This window comes from Danio rerio, chromosome 15 (genome assembly GCF_049306965.1).
Source record: "Danio rerio strain Tuebingen ecotype United States chromosome 15, GRCz12tu, whole genome shotgun sequence".
Lineage (NCBI taxonomy): Eukaryota > Metazoa > Chordata > Actinopteri > Cypriniformes > Danionidae > Danio > Danio rerio.
The window spans coordinates 19,556,780-19,576,212 of record NC_133190.1 but is presented as its reverse complement, the minus strand read 5'-3'; the positions used below and the strand labels follow the sequence as shown (position 1 = coordinate 19,576,212).

General features: G+C 33.4%; 1 protein-coding gene and 1 non-coding gene across 2 annotated transcripts; both read left to right on the top strand.

The window, feature by feature from the left end:
* The first annotated feature begins 6,059 nt into the window (after positions 1-6,059).
* On the top strand, positions 6,060-6,146 carry trnastop-uca (transfer RNA opal suppressor (anticodon UCA)). The gene has a single exon. It is a non-coding gene; the product is annotated as a tRNA-Sec (tRNA).
* A 219-nt stretch (positions 6,147-6,365) lies between these two features.
* mrpl28 (mitochondrial ribosomal protein L28) lies at positions 6,366-16,452 on the top strand. The gene is given in 6 exon segments (NM_001024399.1): positions 6,366-6,469; positions 9,816-10,118; positions 11,297-11,449; positions 12,842-12,976; positions 13,080-13,166; positions 16,244-16,452. Coding segments are annotated over 5 exon segments (759 nt in total). The 5' UTR covers positions 6,366-6,469; positions 9,816-9,830; the 3' UTR covers positions 16,340-16,452.
* Positions 16,453-19,433: the final 2,981 nt, after the last annotated feature.

Sequence of the window (19,433 nt, the reverse complement as noted above, 5' to 3'; positions counted from 1 at the left end):
TAATGAGACCTCCTCTGGTTTTTACTCTGCATTCACAGTAAACTGGACAGTCGTAAGTATTCATTTGTATGAGAAATGAAGAGAGTCCTGCAATCATTCCCACATACAGTTTCTGGTAATCTCATTTAGCAGAAATCTGAATGCACAAGTTCCCTGTCGTGTGACACAAGACAAAATGTGAGATTGATTTTGAGAAGGTGCATATGATCTGCCTGTGACTCTATGTGTTTTCCAAGATTTCTTGCCTGGGGCCTTAAAAGCTTCATGAATATTTGAAACTGATTAAGAGTTTTGAGGTGAATGTCTGCCATTGTACAGAGAAGACCTGGAACAGATGCCATCCTTTAAGTTTGAGCGAACCATTCTCTTTAACTGGATTAATTTTTGCACAATTTATTTACTGCTGAAATAAACAAGTTTGATTGAGGCACATGTGGGCTGATGTTATTTGTTGTATCGACAATTCTCCCTGACCAAATAAAAGGTAATGCCATAACCATGTGCCATTTGTGTGTGTGTGTGTGTGTGTTTGTTTTATGGGGTGCTATATGATTACATACTTGTGAAAATATGATTTACTTGTACATTAGTTTATTCAGTATTACACAGACTAATTTATGATCATGGTGCAAAAATGAGCACACCCTAATGAATAAGTTTGAAGAAGGAATAATATCAAATTGTAATTAACAGGAAAAATATTTCCTTTTGTAGACTCTTTTGTAGGCTGTGATTTATTTATTTTTTGCAGCACTTCGCTGTATTTTGTATGTACTGTATTTTTTTGATCCAGTGTTAGGTGACCCTCACTCATAATAATAACTAAAACTGATACAAACTGTCCAAATTCACTAAGAAATGGAGAAAAATATAAACCAGTGTACTAGTTATGCTGGACATTTAAACAAGGTAAAGTTGGTTTTATTTTCACACATCAGTTCAGTGACAACAAGTGACAATCCCTATACTGTTTACCATGCTACATTTACATTTAGTCATTTAGCAGACGCTTTTATCCAAAGCGACTTACAAATGAGGACAAGGAAGTAATTTACACAACCAAGAGCAACAATGAATAAGTGCTATAGGCAAGTTTCAGGTCTGTAAAGTCTAAGAAGGGAAGTATTAGTAGTATTAGTATTTTATTTTATTTTATTTTATTTTTTTTTGGTACAGTTAGTGTGATATTCAGAGAGGCAATTGCAGATTAGGAAGTGTAGTGAAGACTAAATAGTTGAGTTTTTAGTCGTTTCTTGAAAATAGAGAGTGACTCTGCTGTTCTGATGCCGTTAGGGAGTTCATTCCACCAACTGGGCAGATTGAGCGTGAGCGTGAGCGTTCGCGAAAGTGATTTCTTCCCTCTTTGGGATGGAACCACGAGGCGACGTTCATTCACAAAACGCAAGTTTCTGGAGGGCACATAGATCTGCAGAAGCGAGAGCAGATAAGAAGGAGCAAGGCCAGAAGTCACTTTGTAGGCAAACATCAGAGCTTTGAATTTGATGCGAGCAGCAACTGGCAGCCAGTGCAAACGGACTAGCAGCAGAGTGACATGTGCTCGTTTAGGTTCATTGAAGACCACTCGTGCTGCTGCATTCTGGAGCAGTTGAAGAGGCTTGATAGAGTTAGCTGGAAGCCCAGCTAGTAGAGAGTTGCAGTAATCCAGTTTGGAGAGAACAAGAGCTTGAACAAGGAGTTGAGCTGCATGTTCAGATAAGAAGGGTCGGATCTTTCTGATGTTACAGAGTGCGAATCTGCACGATCGAGCAGTTCTAGAAATGTGGTCAAAGAAGTTTAGTTGGTCATCAATCGTTACTCCAAGGCTTTTTATTACCATTTTGGATGCAGTAATGGTTGCCCCATCCATCGGGATTGAAAAGTTATGGTGTAGAGTCGAGTTGGCAGAAACTACAAGCATTTCCGTTTTTGCGAGGTTCAGCCGAAGATGATGATCTTTCATCCAGTGTGAAATATCCAACAGGCAGGCTGAGATGCGAGCTGGAACCGAGGGATCATCAGGATGAAAAGAGAGGTATAGCTGGGTATCATCAGCATAGCAGTGGTAGGAGAATCCATGTCTCTGGATTACTGGTCCTAGAGATGATGTGTAGATGGAGAAGAGAAGTGGCCCAAGAACAGAGCCTTGAGGTACCCCAGTGTTTAGATGCTGTAGGTTGACACCTCTCCCCTCCAAGACACCCTGAATGACCTGTCAGTGAGGTAAGATCTGAACCATTGTATAACAGTGCCCGCAACGCCCAGTGACTCAAGCGTAGATAGCAGGATCTGGTGGTTGACAGTGTCAAAAGCAGCTGACAAGTCCAGCAAAATGAGGACTGATGATTTAGAGTCTGCTTTAGCCAGTCTGAGATCCTCCACGACAGAGAGCAGGGCAGTCTCAGTTGAGTGGCCTTTCTTAAAGCCGGATTGCTTGTTGTCCATGAGATTGTTTTGAGGAAGAAAGTCCAGGACTTGATTGAACACTACTTTCTCCAGAATCTTGGCCATGAATGGAATGCTACTTTGAATATTCGATCAGAAATAACATGCAAGTGTGACTTCAAAACAACATTAGCCCTATTTAATTTACTTTGAACAATGTTGTACTTTGATAGTCACTGGCTGATAATATAAAATCCATATTTAGTATTTGCAAAAATACTTTACTGATAATATAATATTAAGAAGAAAGTCTAAATGTGTGAATATTAAACCAAATTTACCTCAGTATTTAAACACATGGATTGAACATTAGAGAATTATAATTATTAAATTAAAATAATGATCTACAAATTAAACAGTTTTCCCACCTGAATGTTAACTATTTAACTAGAAAATTATTATTTATTCATTCATTCATTTCCTTGTCGGCTTAGTCCCTTTAGAAAATGATTATATATGTTGAAAATAAAAATTACACGTCAGTTAATGGTAAAAGCATGTGCTTGAATTCTTGCTAGGAATATCAATTCACAGCGAAAAAGCAAGCATGTCTGGGTTTGAAGTCATGAAGATGTCTTTTTTTAAAATTAACAAATACAGAATTATACAATATTATACACAAAAAATACATGCCAGAGTGTATATATACAACAACAAAAAAATCAGTAATTGAAAATCTTATATCCCTTAAAAATATTACAAGTCTTCTTTGCTTTGTTATTAACCATGTTTTCCAAACTTGTGCAGTAGTCCTTAGTCTCTTGAAGAAAATGAACAAAATTTGGCTTTGATCTAGTCCATTTTTTATGTATATGAAACTTTCCTAAAATAATAAAAAGTTGTACTAGAAAGGTCTTTTTTTTTTTACATGTATTAACATAATAAATGCAAATATCATTTTTTTTTTACTTAAATACAATATTTGTTTTCTTTCTTAGAAAATTTTCCACATCCACCCAGAAAATCCTTGTGTATATACAATCACAAAACATGCGGACAATAGATTCCTTTTCCATGCAACAAAAATCACAGGAATAATAAATATCCAAATTAAATCTCTCTAAAACCTCTTTAACTGGATATATACTATGTAAAATTTTAAATGTAACTTCTTTTACTTTGTTATTTATACAATATATTTAAAAAAAAAACGCCAAGCTTTTTTCCAATTTATATTTATGAATACATTGGTCCATTTTAAATTATTATATACAACTGTATCACCTGGTATAATATTTCTAATATATTTATTAGTATAACTTTGTTTAATAATATCAATATCTCCTAAAAAAAAGGTTTTCTTTAACATATTCTCCTTCAAAAGATTTATTTCCATACGCTCTTATAAAATGAAGAAGCTGTTGAGATATGGCATCAAATACAGTACTATACCCTTTGGAGTAACTGGAAAACCAAATTTATCTAAAAATTCACTGTAAGATAATAAATTACCGTTTAAATTAAGAAGTTGTCTAACTAATACAATATCATTTTCATACCATTTTGGGAAGAAGAGAGATTTATTTTTATATTGAATACATCTATTATTCTAGATAATATACTTGTTTGGGGGGGAAAATGTGTTTAAATACTAATATCCAGGCTAATAAAGCTTGTTTGTGAAATTAAGCTAATTTCACTGGAAGTTTGTCGATTTTAAAATCACAACTCAACAGAAATTCTATACCCCCAATCATGTCAAATATATGTTTTGGAAAAGTATACCACATACTTTCCTTTTCTTTCATGAATTTAATTAACCAATTAATTTTGAATGTATTGTTTAAAGTTTCAAAACTTAACACAGATAACTCACCATTGCATTTTTGTTGACACATAATTTTCTTTCTTAAATAGCGATGTCTATCTCTCCATAAAAAAAATTAAATAATATTTTGTCTAATTCTGTATTTGATGGCATCTCTAAAGCTAAAGACACATAGACAGATCTTGATATTCCTTCTGCTTTGGACAGTAAAAATCTACCATCAGGGATAAATCTCTTTGAAGCAAGATATTAAATCTAGTCTTAGTTTTATTTATTATGGGTTGAAAATTAAGCTTATTATGTTCATTTTCTTCTTTATGAATGACAACCCCTAAATATGTAACTGTATCTTTAAAAGAAATACTATGTAATTCTGTCGAATTGCATGATTTAATTGGAAATAACACAGATTTATTAATATTCATTTTAAGACCTAATGATACTAAGGAAAATTCTTTTACACAGTTAACTGCTTTTAATATTTCTAAATTATTTTAAGTAAAATAGTTGTATTATCTGCTAGTTGGGATAATTTAAATTCTTTTCCAAATACGCGTATACCTTCAAAATCTGCTTTTTTAATATATAGGGCCATAATTTGTGACTAATAAAAACAAAAATGGAGATAAAGGGCTACCCTGTTGTATACCTCGATTAATCTCAAGTCTACCACTTGTACCTGCAGATAATTTAACTGAGCTATTGCATCCATTGTAAATAGTTCTAACAACTGTTTTAAAGTACTCACCAAAACCAAAATGTTTAATGCATCTAAACAGAAACTCATGACTTACAGTATCAAATGCTTTATAAAAGTCTATAAATAAAATAAAAGAGTCATTTGGTATATAATAATTATAATCAATCATATCTAAAAGTAACCTAATATTATTACTGATATGTCTTCCAGTCATAAAGCCTGTTTGCTCTTCTTCAATAATCTCCCCCAGACCCTTTTTTAATCTTGCAAAAACAAGAGCAAAAAGTTTTGCATCATCGTTATTCAGAAGAGTAATCGGTCTCCAGTTATCAATATAAAGTTTATCCTTATTGGGTTTAGGGATTATTGTAATAAGACCTTGTTTAAGAGTTGTGGGTAGCTCCCCACAAGTAATAGATTCTTTAAACATTGCGACTAAAAAAGGAGATAACTGTGTTATAAACGTCTTGTAAAATTCACTAGTCAATCCATCGTTTCCTGGAGATTTATTATCCTTCAATCCCTTCAATTTATTTATCTCTTCTAGATTAATATCTTGGTCACAAAGTATTTAAAGTCTTCTTGTATAATACTTGTTGTATCAGATATTTTACTTAATAACAATTCAGCTTCTTTTTCATTGTAAGGGTCTGAAGTATATAGATTCTTATAAAACTGTGTGACATACTCAGCAATTTCTTTATTACTTTCACATATTCTGTTATTAATACTGAGTTTACACATAGATGACATTTCATTTTTACGTTTTTCTAAATTAAAAAAAAATATTTAGTATTTTTTTCTCCTTGTTTAATCCACTTTTGTCTACTTACAAAGGCACCTTTAGAAGTCTTGAAGATGTCATTAATTAACAAACAACGAACAATGACATAAAAACTCCACCCAAGTCTCAACCAATAGCAAACAATTAATCTGCATGCGGTGCAGCGCTGTGTTTAATGCAGGATTTCTGCTAAACGTGTATTTCCCTGCAGTTCATACTTTACGGGGGACTAATACATCATAAGGAGATGATGATAAGATGATGATATGCTGCCAAATATAGTTTTAGAAATATCCCCTCACCACAGATGTAAAGCACATCACTGCCACGACCTGTATATAAGGGTGGTTTCCGCTGCTTCGAATGCCCGGATGAACCTCGGTGGTCCGGGGTGCAGGCTTCAAACCTGTAGCTGCCTAGCGGCAGAGTGGTTCAATTCCACCTTTCGGGCGACCTTGAGTCTCATCACTACAAAAATATTTAAGAAATTACACAAAACAGACGATACTGAAAATAATAAACGTTACTTATAAAATACTTTGCGTCATGTGCCGCTTTATAATTTTCATAAACCCGGAAGCGCAGCCACGCGAACAACCCAATCAGCGCATTAAACACTCAACTGGACCAATCACAGCGCTCACTGAAGTGTCTGTCATAGGAAATGACGTACAGTGCCCTTGGTTAGCTTCATGCATGCTGGATTGAGAGGCTAGCAGGCTAACATTTATCATGTAAAACAATTTATAACATTTCCCGATCGCGTCAATCCCCGGTAAGAGTGCTGAATTGTTTGCTAATATTAGTATATCGATATTATAGTTGTAGGATCAGATGATTTCATGTGACATAAAGAGTAGAGCTGCTGAAGATTCAGCTTTAAACCACCGGATAAAATGACAATATGCTGAGTAAAACATGGTGGTTTATAGGTGGTTTTAAGTATATAAAGCAAAGTATAATTATTTAATCTTATTTAATTATTTGTTTCATGGAAATGTGATCTTTAAATGGTCGCTTTTAATATGTCAGAAACTATTAGGTGCGTTCGACATGAAGCTCAGCTGCAGCCGGTGATCAACGAGATTAGCCGAGCGCAGGCGGGGCGGAGTTGAAAACGGAGCCGTCAAGACGGACAGCTGGACACTTCGGGACTCAAAGTTGCTGCAGTCATGATGACCGATCACATGGCGTCATCATATTTTTTGTTATTTTTATTTATAACAACAAAACATTTACAAATAAAACAGAATACAGGCTCTTCAAACTGTAGTTCCTTTTTAACCAATAAGAGAGAATTATGAATAAAATATATAACAAATGCATGAGAGAAATAAGAGGAAATGAGAGGTTAATATAAACATAAAAACGAACAGGTCTATTAAATACAAAGCAATAAGCATAAATTCTAGGAGTTAAACATCAATCTTTAGGCTAATACTTCTTGTTTGAATCTGCTTAAAAAGGGTTTACATATATGTACATTTATAGATATAAAAATTTCCCATGTAAAAAGCAAAACAAGGTGTTTTGATTAGGTCTTAATAAATGACATTATTTTGGATGATGAATGAATTTTCAAAAAAGCATTTTAATCCAAAAAGATTGTGTTGAAAAGAACAAAAGGTAAAATAAGTGAGCTATGTATAAGTTTCCCAGAAAGAGCAGGTAGCCTTTAAACTGCTAGATAGAAAATAAAATATATATTTATATTATAATAAAGCCATTTTATAATTATTTAATAAAATAGTTCTTTACTTTAATTTGTTAAGAGAGCTTTAGGGTGGCAGGATCAATGATGATGATTTTCTTATTTCAAGTCTGTAAGACTTATTTGAGTTCATATTTAGGTTATTCACTAAAATATACACTAAAATATATCATTTAAATCGTTCATGGAGATGAATGCAGTAAATAGTCTGTATAAAAAAGTTAAAAAATAAACCTGTGCAAACAAGCTAACCTTTATAACCAGATTATTTAACAAAAGATGATACTGCAGTAAAATATTTGTAGTCTTTTAATAAGCAAGATGTGTACAGAATAGAGAGGGTGTGAAAAGTGAATTGTTTGTTTTGAAACTTTTGAATCGGAATTTGTCCAATTATAAACCCGAAATACACGTGTTTGTTGTCATGTGGTGAACTCGGCCAATCGTGTAATATCGGTGTCGTCATCAAAGCTCCTGCAGTCGCTCTTCAGAAGCTGCACGGTCTGAGTTTGCCGTCTGATCTCGGAGCGCTGTCGCGGTACTTTGATGCCACATGTGACAGTCACGTGGCGTCGGCGCAGCATCAATCCGGACAAGATTTCTAACCAGAATGCACCGCTTTGAGACAGATTTCGATCGATCTGCGCAGCGCTGCATGAAGTCGAACGCACCTATTGTTTCGCATTTTATTGCAAATAAAATGTCAATATAAAGAAGCTATTCTATCAATATTTTAATGACATTTTAGTGTGTAAAACTTATCTAATTTCTAATAAGTTTTACTGAAGACAGATTCAGAAAGAAAATGTATCTGATTTACATGTTTTGTCCACATATAACATTCATTCATTCATTCATTTTTTTTTTCTTCGGCATAGTCCATTTAATTATCTGGGGTCACCATAGTGGAATGAACCGTCAACTTATCCAGCATATATTTTAATGTTTTAATATGTTCCAGCTGCAACCCATCACTGGGAAACACCCAAACACTCTCATTCACACCCATACACTACAGACAATTTAGCTTACCCATTTCACCTATAACATGTCTTTGGACTTTTGGGGAAAACCGGAGCACCCGGAGGAAACCCTTGTGAACACTGGGAGAACATGCAAACTCCACATAGAAATGCCAACTGGCCCAGCCGAGGAACCTTCTTACTGTAAGGCGATCATGCTACTCAATGAGCCACTGTGACACCCCTCATATATAACATAGGCAAAAAAAAAAGGAAAACCAATATGAAAAGTCTGTATCTTAGAACAAAAAATGTGTTTAAATAGATCCGTATCTGATCAATTACATTTGTAATGAGGTGAAATATTTTGGAAGATTCTATGTATTTTCTTTCTTTGAATAATGTACCCTATGAATTATTTTCAACTGAAAAATTCAATTTCTAGAATAGGGCTGGGCGATTAATCAAAAAGTAATTGAAATCGACATTCAGAACCTGTAATCGATCACATTTTTCCAGGTCAATTTTTTCTATTACTTTCCCTGTCGGGGAAAGTCATGTGACCCCTTGTCTCCACAAGTCATGTGACCCCGCTCTGTTAAGGCTAATTCATACTTCTGCGTCCACTTTACAGCCACATCTATTCTCTGGTCAAGTAGGACGATAAACTCATTCTTGAGCCATACTTTGCTCTACATTGATGATGATTGAAAGCTGTGTCAGAGATGCCTTGAGATGGCATATTCTCCATTACATTAAAGTTATTATTTACATTTTAATAAATGTTTACAGAAGATGCAAGACATGCACTGCTTAACATTTTATTTACTAGATATACAAGAGTTATTTTATTTAGAAGATATTCTGCTTATTTTCAACTTTTGATATGAAACGCTCCGAAAAAAAAAAAATTTTGTTTCTAAAAGTGCAAGTTATTTATTTTCACTTTTTAAAGGAAAAGTTTGTTTTAGCCGATGTGTGCTTCAATTTCAGTTGTTCAACATTGATGTTCATTAAATAATCATAGATAGTAGATAGTGCGTGCTTCCTTCAGTTATTTTAAAATCAAGTAAACTACCTTTCATTCAAGAATCTCTCACCTATAATATGTGAGCATATTTATTGTACAAAACCTGTCAAAAAATAGTAAAAAAATAAATCATATTAAAAAAAATAATCCTTTATTAATCGTAATCGAGTTTTTGAATTTACACCAAATTGCCCAGCCCTAGTCTAGAATTAATAGTGATTATTAATATCCTCCAAACCTGATTGCCACATAATTAATATTTTTATAGTCACACAATTTCGCTCAGAAAAAAAAAGAAAAATTAGAGCTGTTTTATTTTAATTCTTTAATAAAAACCCATTTCCATCATTAACCCAGAGTTAATTCATTATTATTTTCTATATCTAATCAGTGTACATATTCAACTCTTCTTTCTAAGGGTTTGTCTCACACGATGCCTCTACACAAGTATCCCCCAAAGATCTGGGAAGCCCTGAAGCTGCAGAAAGGCATCTACGCGCGTCTGCCGCAGCATTACCTGCGCTCTCTGCAGGACACCTCTCCTCCCACCACTGTGCACTGGAAACCCCTGGGTGTCAAATACAGGATCAATCCTGATACGAGACAACGAGAGAGAGTCCAGGATGTGCCAATCCCCGTTTACTATCCTCCAGAGTCACAGGATGGACTCTGGGGTGGAGAAGGCTGGATATCTGGCTTCAGATATGCCAAAGACGACAAGGTAAAATAAAGGAGATGCCAATAGTGCAACTTATTTTGGTAATAATTATTTAAAATCAATTTTGAGCAAATGCATAACCAGCAAGCAATGTCAAAAAGCTTTCCTTAGCCTGATTAATAAACTGCTTGTAATTATGTTTTCTAATTTTTACTGGAAATTTTGTGTCAAAATGTCATATCTGTATACATTAAAAGAATAGTTTACCTCAAAAAACTTTTTGTACTTTTTCTAGATTTTAGTTTGCTATTTAGCACATTCCAATTTAAGAATTTATTTAGAAAACTGATAAAATTGAAAATCCTTTTTATATCAAATTTTAACAATAGTACACAACAAGTGAGGGCCAAATGCGAAAATGACTGATATGGAAGTACTACAGTGCTGTAAGCTCAGCGGACCTATTCTGTTCATGCTATGCACAAAAGAATGTGTTTAGGCCAAGATAAAAAATATGTATAAACAGTTAGGTCCATAAATATTTGTACACCTGACACAATTCTAACAATTTTGAGTCTATACTCCGACACAATGGATTTGAAATGAAACAAACAAGATGTGCTTTATCGGTAGACTGTCAGCTTCAATTTGAGGGTATTTACATCCAGTGTAGGAATTACAACAGTTTGCATATGTGCCTCCCACTTGTTAAGGGACCAAAAGTAATTGGACAGAATAATAATCATAAATTAAACTTTCATTTTTTAATACCTGGCTGCAAATCCCTTGCAGTCAATTACAATCTGAAGTATGGAACGTATAGACATCGCCAGATGCTGGGATTCATTTTTGGTGGTGCTCTGCCAGGCCTCTACAGCAACTGTCTTCAGTTCCTGCTTGTTCTTGGGGCATTTTACCTTCAGTTTTGTCTTTAGCCATTGCATAATATAGTTATAGCCAAAGCATTTGGCTTAATATGAGCATTAATATTGTGTTGGAATTATATTAACAAGGTAGAATTATATCACAAAGCATTGTTATCTTGTAGTTACCTAGCTGGGGACTAATTTCAGGCACTGTTTAATATCATATAGCCCATAACTGCAATTGCAGGTTTTAAACAGAGATGGTGACAAAGATTCAAAAGTGAGAGATTGCAGCTTTAAATCAGAAAGTTATTTTAGGATGGCTTATCTAAGAGATTCTCATGTGAATATGAATTATTATTAATATTATTGCAGCTTTCCACAAGACTGCCCAAAACCTGGAAGCCCCAGCTGTTTACAAGAGAGCTGTACAGCGAGATCCTCGACCAGAAGTTCAGTGTGACAGTCACTTCTCGAACACTGGACCTTATCGATGCCGCTTTTGGCTTCGACTTCTACATTCTGAAGGTGAGAATCTATAAGTCTCATTTAGCCTGTTTCAATATTTGACCAAAATTATAATAGTTCTACATAATAATATACGTGTATGGTATATAGTTTATTATTTTAATTATGGCATATTGCATTATATTATGATGATAATAAAAAACAAGTTGTGCATAATAATGTATGTTTATATAGAAATAGTATAAAGTGTTGTTATAAATTATTGCATATAATATTAAAACCGTATTTTAAAAAGGACTTTAAAGGTTTCACAGTGTTTGTGGCATTAATTGTGTATTATTATGCAAAAATTGCAGTTACTGTTTGTGCAGTAGCATAAGTAAATGGACAATAATGATAGAAGAAATGTTCATTATTATCAAAAACATGACTAAAATCCGCACATCTTTGGCAGATAGAACGTTTCATTATGTAATTGCAAAAATAAATTAATTATAGAAATTAACACTTCTGTATAATAATATTTGTGAAAGTATTGTAAAATTGTTTTTTCAATATTATATAAAACATATAATAATATATAAATTTATATATGAAAATTCATAATTATATATGAATAATATATGTTCATGGCATAAAGTTTTGTGTATATGGTATATTTCCCTGTATTATTTGTCATATATGACATTTGGTATGTTGTATTATTTTATGACAATCATACAACTTTTAAGATTATAATAATATGTTTATATAACAATATTCACTATATATATGGTAATATTAAATAATGCATATTATATTAAAACATCTAATAAAAGGTCAATAAAAAGAGCTCCAAATGTTTCTGGCATTTATTATGTATTATTATTTTTAATTATTAAGATAAAATAGCTATACATTATTTTACTAGTATGTTGCAAAATATCTGCAGTAAGTCTGGCATGTAGTATGCTTTGTGGAATTACTACACTCACCGGCCAATTTATTAGGCAACTGCTCGTTAACACAAATTTCTAATCAGCCAATCACATGGCAGCAACTCAGTGCATTTAAGCATGTAGACATAGTCAAGAGGATCTGCAGTTTAAACCGAGCATCAGAATGGGGACTAAAGGTTAAGTGACTTTAAACGTGGCATGTTTGTTGGTGCCAGATGGGCTGGTCAGAGTATTTCAGAAACTGCTGATCTACTGAGATTTTCAATGATATTGTAATGAAAGTGTTAAGCAGTAATATATATATATTATACATTTATTTAATTCTTTTTTAGTATGTTATAATTACGGGCTAAATACAAGCAGAACAAATCATGCGTTCAAAAACATTCATGTGTTCAATTCAGTTTAATAAACTATCAATTTACATAATAATCCTCTTATGTTACTTTTTTGTTGTTGAAGAAGTTTATAGGTATATTTGATCTATATTTTGTGTGGATCTGTTTTTAACCAGACCCCAAAACAAGATTTGAACTCCAAATTCGGTATGAATCTAAAACGAGCGATGCTTCTACGGCTGGCACGCAAAGACACAGACCTGTACCCCGAGGATCAACAGCGCAGAGAGAAAATCTACAAGCGCTACAAGGTGAGTTGATTTAGTGCTAATATAAATGAACAACCCAACCGTGCTAGTAATCAACCTGTGTGTGTTATCTTCCACTTGCCTTTGTCTGGATTCCTGCGAGCAGCAGTTTGAGGTGCCAGAGGAGGAGGCTGAATGGGTGGGCTTGAGTCTGGAGGAGGCAGTCGAGAAACAGAGACTACTGGAGAAAAAGGTAATACAAATGATTGTGAGGGATAGTCAGTGGTAGAGAAATTTCATATAGTCATTATACAGAGCCTGACAAAGGTCTTGTCATGGATCCAAGTTGCAAGAGCAGTAAATAATAACTTGACTCCTAGTTGGTCATTTGGAAAAGTGGCAGAAGGTAGATTTTTCAGATGAATCATCTGTCGAGCTGCATCCCAATCATTACAGATACTGCAGAAGTACGCGCATTGACCCAAAATTCTCACAGAAATCAGTCAAGTTTGGTGAATTAGAAATTACATTTAGTATGGGGGTATGCAAGAGATCTGCAGAGCCAATGGCAACATCAACAGCCTGAGGTATCAAGACATTTGTGCTGCCCATTACATTACATTATAAAACAACGGAAGAGGGCAAATTCTTTAGCAGGATAGCGCTCCTTCTCATACTTCAGCCTCCACATCAAAGTTCCTGAAAGCAAAGAAGGTCAAGGTGCTCCAGGATTGGCCAGCCAAGTCACCAGTTATGAACATTATTGAGCATGTCTGGGGTAAGATGAATGAAGAGGCCCTGAAGATGAATCCAAGAAATCTTTCCACTGCACCATGACTTTATATTCTATTCTGGACATTATTTCTGTTAAGTGACAAGACTTTTGTTTAAGCAAAGTCAGACCTCACTTTGCTAATTAAATAATAAAAAATCAAGGCATGATCATATTTTATTTTGGTAAAATAAGCGCAATCTAGAGGTCTTTGCCTTTCATATAAGCCACTTCTGATACCAAATGATCAAATAGAAGTCAAATTATTATTTGTTGTTCCTAAAGCTTTTCAGAATTATCAAAATAACAATGATTTTGTTTTTCTAAACAAATTCAAAATTACCTAAACACATCCAAAAAGCATCCAATAACTAGGTCCTATGTCTGGGTGCATGCTCTCAAATAACTGAAGTTTCTAATAACTGCAGGTTTCATCAAGTAAAATTCAAGACTTTTTTTATTTACATTTTTAACTATTAAGAATGAAATTTTTGACTTATACAGGTTTTGTTCTAATGTATTATCATAAGGGAATCTTATAATTATTTTTAGTTGTCTCTCCCTGAATTTTTTTGGGGAATCTTCTGTAAAAATGTCTTACAGTTATTGTGAATTGGCTCTTTGCAAAAAAAAAAAAACTTAAATATAAAAAATATGGTTTTATTGAGATGTATTGATGGTGATTGATCAATAAGATGGAAAAATTAAGACCTGTTAAAAAATTATTTAAAATCTAGAACAATATTTCAGTGAATAGATTTTTTTAAATATATATTTTTAAGGTTTTTCACATTTTATTGAGGTAGGAGGGTGTAGGACAGACAGGAATAGCATTGGGAGCAGAGAGAGGGCAAGGGACGGCATAGGACCTTGAGCCAGGAATCGAACTCAGGTTGCCGTGAGCACCTTGGTGCTGCTATATGTCAGCGCACTTAACCACTAGGCTATTGGCGATAAATTTAAGTCTTTTTAAGGCCCGAAATTTAGTTTTTGAAACTTAAGACATTTTAAGACCCAGCGGACACCCTGAATGAGCAGATGTTGTGGTCAATTATAGTTTCAGTCAGCGATGAAACACAAAGCAGCAACAGATGACTTTAATGTCAACAAGGGAAAAAAGGTGATGTGAGTTGGTTGATCCATATATTAAATCAGGTCAGAATTATTGTATATTCTCTCATACAGTTTTTGTCACCTCCTGATGTTACTCTTAACTTTTTCCAATATATGCTGTACAGAGAATTAGCACCAGGAATAGCCTGTTTTGCTGCTTCATCTAGGCAACAAAACAGGCTATCTTCTTGAAAGTGAAAGAATGTTTAATTCCTCCTGAAGACTTGAAACCCACAATGAATTTGTACATTAATAAAACATGGCAATGTGAATGGGACAACTGCATGAATAATAAATTACATAAAATTAACCCGAAAGTTAATGAAAGAAACTTAGCAAATTATAATTTTGAGACCAGGCATGTTCAGACTGTCTATACTAGATGTCGAATTTCACATTCTAGGTTGACTCATTTGTATTTACTCAACAACGAAGACCCACCTAAATGTAATTACTGCCAGGCTGCTTCTACTATCAAACATATTTTGTTGGAATGTGAAAGTTTAAATACAATTAGACAAAATTTTTATAAGGAGAGTACTTTGATGGACAATTTTAAAAGGATAAAAAGGAAGAATCTTAAATTATTTATCAAAAATTGAACTGAAAAATCATATTTAACTTTAAATATATTTTTGTGTGGATTTCATTTATTTATATTTGATATTTATCTAAGTAACTTTTTATTGTAATACAAATTTCTTTTTATCATGTAATATTTTTATGTATATCCTTTTTCCCATGAAGTAGCCATAAGTTGCTGATGTGGCAGTAAATAAATAATAAATAAATTATATAATTTGCAATTGATAGCTGCAATTGATATTACAACATAGTGATTCAGCACACACAGTTAGTGTTAGGTTCGTTTGAATTAAGTTTGTTTAATAGTTTTTTTTTTCTAGATTTTCTTTTATTATGTGCCTCAAGTATATGTGTAGATGCAGGAAATGAGATTTAAATCGAATTATAATCCCACATTTTGTTACACCCTTGCTTATTCCACCAAGTTTTGTATCCGAAAATAAACAAACAAATAAAAATTGCAGCTTTTTTTGTGACAAACAACAAAATCTGCATTTGGATTTATTTACTTATGTTTATTCTGTGTTTTATGTTGTTATTTTATGTACATAGCTTTTTTTTATTGTTTGTTTGCGCGTGCGTGCATGCGTGTGTGTGTTTATGGGTACAGTATTTCATGGTATTGTTTGTTAAACCTGCACTTAGAAAACTTCACAGAAATCCATGTTTATGTTGTTTATCACAAAGCAAAAAGTTGCTTTATAAAAGCCAAAATAACTTTCGTGATTTGCGGAAAAAATCTAATTGCAATTTTTTTGACTGATACAGCAAGAAAAAAAGTATTGAACCATTTCACTTAGATAATGTATTTCTAAAGGTGTTGTCATCTGATAAATCTTACTGTTATTCGTCTCTGTCAGGATCCAGAGCCGCTCTACAAGGGTCTGGTGAAGAGTCTCGTGCAGGAGCTCGCCCTTAAGAAGCTCTCAGAGCCACAGATTGTGGAGAAGAAATGAAACCATCTTCCCTGTTTGAAAGAGAAACGTGTATTTATTTGTGTTATCATCACCAGAAGCTGTGTGCTTGTGTTCTGTAAATATATCATTTTTACTTAATAAACCGATTAAAAGATGTGTTCGCCTGTCTGATTAGAAAAACTTATTTCTTCAACTAATGTTGTCACCGTAAGTTTTAAGAATGTTCATGCAAAAATTCTATGAGTTTATACATAACATACTGTTTTTATAATTCAGTTATAAGGGGACCAAATTTTTGACAAGAATTTTTTTACCTTTACAGATTAAATCACATTTAATTATCTATAATTAGCTATTAATTCATTAAAATGAGCAAACCATTTTTTGCATGTTGTTGTGGGATATATTTATAATTATTTATGATAAAAACTAGTGCTGCACAATATATCGTTTCAGCATCGATATTGCAATGTGTGTATCCGCAATAGTCACATTGCAAAGATGTGCAATGTTGAGTCGACTTTGCAGTGTCATTTTTACATTTACATATAAAAAACCATAATGCATTCACTGTTTATTTCACTTGTATCTTTGCTTTTTTGCATTTATCTATGCTTGTAGTTTGTTTATTACATGTTATGCAGGATTCACTCCCCGACAGAATCATCCCAGTCAATAAAAATAAATATTAGGCAACACTTTAGGGACCAATTCTCACTATTAACTAGTTGCTTATTAGCATTCACATTGACTGCTTATTAGTACTGATCGTATTCTACATCCCTGATCCTACCCAATAATCAAACTACCTTAATAACTATTAAAAATATTAGAAGGATGCTAAGGACCATTAAAACGCTAAGAGCAAGAACTGAACCTTAAAAAAAGTGAGACCAAGAATTCTTCCCAACTATAACAACTGTATCGCAATACATATCGCAGAAAAACAAAATATCGCAATGTCAGATTTTTACAAAATCATGCAGCCCTAATAAAAACTGACCCCAGCAGATTTTAACTCAATTACACACACGCACACCACTTGAAATAGTAAAACAGTAACTACATAAAACAGCAAACGAATACAGACAGTAGGTTTTTATGACAACATTTCAGCTTTACAAATCCACATTACAAAATAAAACAAATCTAGAATGTGTAAGAAATTATTTTATTAAGTATTTAGTGAATATATAAGTATTGTTTTTATATTTTAGCAAATTCTTATCAAATAACTTCATATGTATGTCTGCTTTTTTGGAAAGGGGTGTTTACTATTTCTAAATAGTAGGAATGGGCCGATAACCGTGTTCAAGGTTTTTTGAGCACAATGGTCCGTGTACGTTTTGTTCATTTGTTTTCCATTTTCAAACGGAATAAAATGTAGCTTGTTAAAAACGTATTCAAACTTATATTCACGCATTTAATTTTTGTGTTGTTGTAGTTACTGTGTTATAACAAAGATTTATGAACATTCAAAACTCTATTCCACTCTCAATTCGAGTCTAATTAAAATGTACATATAAATAGTGTTACCTTAACGAGAATAACTAGTATTTGACTACCTTAAACCTAAAACTGCGTCTCTCTTGTTGATAACAGGTTTGCCGTCGAACAGCTTCAGTTCTAGAATCCGCCGCGTGCAATCCAGTAATCAGCGCGGCTCACAGCGCCCTCTGTTGGTGAATATAATAACCACCAATGCTGTTAGTAACCGAGTAACCCTCACCCTTCTCCCAGTGTATTTGTCAGCTGGTGTGAACATGATATAAAAACAGACACATTTTCAGTGACAAGACACCAAAAACCGAAACATCTTTCGTCGTCTGTTAAAGCTCATTCATGCTTTGTAATGTTTTTGCTTAAAAGTCATCATGTACGGATATTTTTACAGTCTATGGTTCTGACACGATTAGAAGCAACATGATATGTATATTGTTATATGTACAATATTGATAATTATACTACATAGCATTTTTTTAAAAAAGGGAACTGTTGTAAAGCTAATTCATACATTCACTTAACCAACTCTTTCAATGACGGCAAAAGAAACAAAAGGAAGCTTTGTTTGCTGTGTTACCAAGAATTAAAGTTTAATAAAATATTGACTTCATCTGGACCTGTTTTCTCAATTGGATTCAAGTCAGGTGATTGGCTGGGCCATTCTACAGCTTGACTTTCTTTTTCTGAAAGCAATTGACAGTTTCCTTGGTTGTGTTTTGGATCATTGTCTTGCTGAAATGTCCACTCTGGTTTCATCTTCATCATCTGGTAATGTAGATGTTGGACTGAAGCAGCTAATATTATTTTATATGACAAAGGGCAGAAGGTTGCTGAGGAACTACTGAAAAATTTTCAGCTACTGTCTGAGCTTTCGCTGTTATTTACTATTATTATACTACTATTATTTAATATTATTATTTCATATTAATTCTTGTACAATAGTATATCATATAAAATGAATATTCTCAAAATATTACTTTTTCGGTACGCAATACAGTGCAAAATACACTATGCTGAACACAGATTTTTTATTCTTAATATTATATACTACATATTATATAAAATAAAATTCATGTTACTAAAATTAGAGGCTACAGGAACTATTGTTATTTATTTGAGTACATACGCTATCTGAAACCCTTGTGGTATTGCGTAATACTGGACCTTCTGCCAGGATAGTCAATGTTAAACCCTGTTAGTCTGAAATTGCAATATATTCAAATCAACAGAGAGACAGAGAAGAGAATCTCTTTACATTAATAGTGTTAAAAAGTCATGATGAGTAATGTGAATGGAAAATCACTTCTCACGATAGTCACAAGAAAAGTCATACGCTCTGACATTAGGTCATAATGAAAGCTTTTAAAAACAGAAAACCTACAGCATCATCTATAAATAAAGTCCACTGAAAGACTTGGGGGCGAAATAGTGACGTGTTGAGTGTGTGGTTATAGATCTGAAAGCTTTATAAAGTATCAGAGAAGCACAGCAATAGTGAACGAGGAAGTGACTGCAATTCTTTTTATCTGATTGCCATAGTCAAATGCATGAAATCAAAGGTCTGATTTATTTTCAGTTAGAAGGACATTTTAGTCTAACCAAATTTAAGAGGATGGATTGTTGTGTTTGC